The sequence below is a fragment of the Pezoporus wallicus genome, unplaced genomic scaffold (assembly GCF_028554395.1).
Source record: "Pezoporus wallicus isolate ANWC-B61680 ecotype Strahan unplaced genomic scaffold, APGP_CSIRO_Pwel_v1 contig_11935, whole genome shotgun sequence".
NCBI classification, from domain to species: domain Eukaryota; kingdom Metazoa; phylum Chordata; class Aves; order Psittaciformes; family Psittacidae; genus Pezoporus; species Pezoporus wallicus.
This window is the reverse complement of record NW_026638650.1, coordinates 1-3,999: the sequence shown is the minus strand read 5'-3', so window position 1 is coordinate 3,999 and position 3,999 is coordinate 1. Positions and strand designations below refer to the sequence as shown.

Sequence of the window (3,999 nt, the reverse complement as noted above, 5' to 3'; positions counted from 1 at the left end):
CATGAGAAGAACAGTGCTTCTTAACTGGAAGGATCAAGCCCTCACTCATGACACCCCTGCTTGGTAAGACTCACCTCTCTTCTCACACCAAGAACCAGCGTGGCCGTCCCCCAGCCCATCGCTGAGAGCTGCAACGAGCTGTGCGCCCGCCAGTGTCCCGACTCTTCAGCCTTCATCCAGCCACCGCCTGTGGTTGTCACCTTCCCCGGCCCCATCCTCAGCTCCTTCCCCCAGCAAGCCGTGGTGGCTCCTCCGGAGCACCCGCCTTTGGAGGCAACCTGGGGCTGGGAGGCCTCTACGGTGCCGGGGCCACTCAGGCCTCGGGGGGCCTCTGCACCTTTGGCAGACCTTACGCTCCTGCCGCCTGTAGCCCTCTGTCTCTGCCCCGCTACAGCCAGAGGCTCTGGAACTCCTGTGGCTCCTGCTAAAGCCAGCCCCATATTCTCCAGGGTTCCTGGGGCAACTCACCCCGAGGCCTCCTCCTTTTCTTACCTTGCTTTCCTTCTCTCAATGACACTTCTCCTCCCCCTTACTCCTGCCTGTGCCCAAATGCATTAATCCACCAGAAACCCACAAGAAACTTCCTTGTCTATAAGCAGCCACCTGCTGGGAGAACCTTGAAGGACCACCTCTCCAGAAACCGTGAAGGAAAACCTTCCGACTTCTGCCTTGTGTGTCTTTCTCCACTGCAATAAAACAAGCCTGCATCCAATGCCTGCCTCTGCACCTTTCTGTTCACAGACCAGCCTGGGCTACCCGGCTTTCCCCGTCCTGCTCAGAGCTCTGCCAGACAGGCCATGGTAGTCTCCCAGCCCCGGCAGCAGCAAAGCCAGGCTTAGCTGCTTTTCGGGAGCTCTTGACACACACAGCCCCACAGCTGAGCTCCAGGAGCCCAGGCTGAATGCGCTTGCTCCCTTGCCAGGGGACACGCAGGCCCAAGGCGTCTGCAGACCTCCAGCCTCCTTGCGCATGACTGGCTCTGCACCAGGGACTAGAGGCGCTCCGGGGCAATGTCTGCAGTGACTCCAGCCCTGTGTGCCTCCTTGGCTCTGCTTGATTTGCTGCGGAAGAAAGCAGATGGAGGGCCTTCAATTCCATTTCCTGTCCCTTTTCCTACCCCTTTTCCTTTGCCTATCTATTCTCCCCTTCTCTGGGTCATTTCACCCTGTGTTATTCCACCACTTCCCTCTTCTACCTCCCTTTACCCTTCTGCTTATTCCCTCTTCTTCTTCCCCTTCCTTCTCTTTTTCTCTTGCTCACTCCAAGCACAGACCAACATGGTTGAGCCAACTTGTTTCCCTGATGCACACACTTAAGCACAAGAATCACAGCTTGATGAAAGTGGCAGTGTGCTTTGCAAGGAAAGCATCTTGTCATGCTGCTGCTTCTTGCAAGATCACCTGGATCTGGCTGCCCTGAACCATGTCCAGAGGCTATTGTCCATCTCCAAGCACAGAGACTCCATAAGATCCACGACAACCTCTTTCAGTGCTTGCTCATCCTCACCGTGAAAAACTGCCTTGGGTAGTTGAGGTTTCCCTGGAACCCATTTCCTGTAGTCCTGGCACTGGACACCTCTGAAAAGAGCCTAACTCCTGCTGCTTGACAGCTTAACTTCAGACCTGTGTGAGCACTGATTAGACCCTGTGAGCATCCTCTGTATGAGCAGTATTTAAGCCAGCTCTCTGATGCCCTTGCCACAGGACAGATACTCCCTGTCCTGACATCATTTTCCTGCTTGCCGTCAACAGCAGATGTACAGCCATCTCCAGAAAAGCAGGATTCCACTACATATAATGTTTGTAACACAGGGTGCAGCTGAACACTTTTGGCCAAGGCATGTTTTCTGATCCTGCTCCCCATGGTGTCCCTATGCACTCCCAGGGCCTTTCCTGACAAACTGCTCTTCACAACTCATGCCACGTTGCTGGCACAGGGTTTAATACTCTCTCTCGCCAAGTCTCCTCTCTGCAGATGCCTGGAAATGCTGTATTGTTTCTGCAGAGCATTGCAACCTGTTGGAGCTGGTGCCACTCCCAGGCGGCGGAGAGCAGGCACAAGAGCACTGCCTGAGCCTATCTAGATCTCTGCCCTCTCTCCGGCTCCTGCCAGACCCACCAAAAGCTTTTCTCCATCCTGCCTGAACGTTTCATGACCAACCAGCACCCACCCTCACCTAAGATGGGCATCTCAGCACCAGCATTTGCCCTCCCACAGTTGCCTGGAACCTGCCTCCATGGTCTCCCCAGCTGGGAGAAGAAGGGAGGGAGACAAAGCTTAGATGCAGGAAACCTTTATTGTGCCCAGCGGGGCTGGAAAGACTGACACTGAACCGGAGGGCAAATCCCAGAGAGGCTGACAACCACTTGCTGGAGGAAGCAGAGGCAATGTCTCCAGAGCAGGGCTTCAAGCTTGGCATACTGCCTTGCTGAAGCATTCCAGATCCCCAGGACTTGGTCCATCAGCCCCCAGGGCCTTTTACGTGCAGATCTTGCCCCAGCTGAGACGAGAGAGGAAACGGGAGGAGAGCAGAGAGCAGAAGAGGGCAAGGATAAGGGAAGGGCGTGTGACACTGGCAGCTACCAAGGCCTTGGCTAGGGATGAGGATGGTCAGCACTCCTCAGTAGCCCGTGCATGCCACCTCACCCCAGAATGGGCATGGTGGAGATGACCTGGCTCTACAGGATCCTCGGGTGTCCCACAGCCTCTGGCTGTAGCGGGGCAGAGGCAGAGGGCTGCAGGCGGCAGGAGCGTAGGGTCTGCCAAAGGTGCAGAGACCCCCTGAGGCCTGAGTGGCCCCAGCACCGTAGAGGCCTCCCAGCCCCAGGTTGCCTCCAAAGGCGGGTGCTCCGGAGGAGCCCACCACGGCTTGCTGGGGGAAGGAGCTGAGGATGGGGCCGGGGAAGGTGACAACCAAAGGCGGAGGCTGGATGAAGGCTGAAGAGTCGGGACACTGGCGGGCGCACAGCTCGTTGCAGCTCTCAGCGATGGGCTGGGGAGGTTGTAAGAGAGCAGCAAAGGGTAACTCCCAAGAGGGAGACCTTGGGGCTGGTGCACAGGGCCAGAAAGACAAGCGCTCACAGACTTACCCTGTTCCTCAAGGAGAAGGAGACCAGAGTGGTGGTTGGGAGAGAATGGCAGAGGCACGGCTTTTATACCAGCCTTGCCATGGCTCAGCATTGCCTGGGCCAATCTGCAGAATTGGTAACACCTTGTGTCCTATGATGACAGGGCTGTCTGGCTCCTGCCCCTCCCTGAGTCAGCATCCCCTTGCCAGAACAGCACATTCTGCTTCCAGGTTTCCTTCCCTCCCCATTCTGCTCTGTGGGCTACATGAGAGCTAACATCTCCCACACAAGCACAAGCAGTACCTCCTTCAACTCTGTCAAGGACCTTCTGGGTCGGGCTGGCCACATCCTCCGATTCTGGGCCTGAGTGGGGATCTGTGCTCTATTATGCCACGCACCTCAGGAAAGAAGAGCATGAGGACTCTGTTGGCCCATGTTGGCAGAGGTCAATGGCCAGTGCCTGCAGGCATATGGGAGCCCGCTCCCTTGCTCTTAGCAGGCAGCGATACGCAGTGCTGAGCAGGCAGATCCCCACAGGAATGCCTTTGATTTGACATTTCGCAACCTCACGCTTCTGCAGATAATGGACGCTGGGAACACATCACACTGTCACTGGCGTGCGGGAGGCCTTGACAAGGCAAATTCTTGCTCAGCGCCCTCGTATGCCCTGTGGCTCTGCAATGAAGGCCTGAGGCCACTCTGAGATCAAGCCCGTGAGGAAGAGCCATGGCACGCATGGCACTTGCAGTCAGCCTTTGTCACGCTGCGTGCCCTCTAACACACGCAGATAATGAAAAGCCAGTGGGGACAATCTGACCCATGAGGTGGCAGCTGTCAAGCGACCAAGCAGGGTAATTGCTGGAGCTGATAGAGCGGGTTGGGGCTGGTGAGCAAACGGCATCAGCAAAACAGCCCCGCACCACGCAGGGAG

At 56.6% G+C, this 3,999-nt stretch overlaps 1 protein-coding gene and 1 pseudogene across 1 annotated transcript; one reads left to right on the top strand and one right to left on the bottom strand.

Moving 5' to 3' along the window:
• The first annotated feature begins 92 nt into the window (after positions 1-92).
• LOC130600453 (scale keratin-like) lies at positions 93-428 on the top strand (annotated as a pseudogene).
• A 2,192-nt stretch (positions 429-2,620) lies between these two features.
• On the bottom strand, positions 2,621-2,992 carry LOC130600452 (scale keratin-like; the record flags this gene model as incomplete). The annotated part of the gene is made up of 1 exon (XM_057411804.1): positions 2,621-2,992. A coding segment is annotated over one exon (372 nt), but the record flags the coding sequence as incomplete, so codon positions are not given.
• Between the last annotated feature and the right edge of the window lie 1,007 nt (positions 2,993-3,999).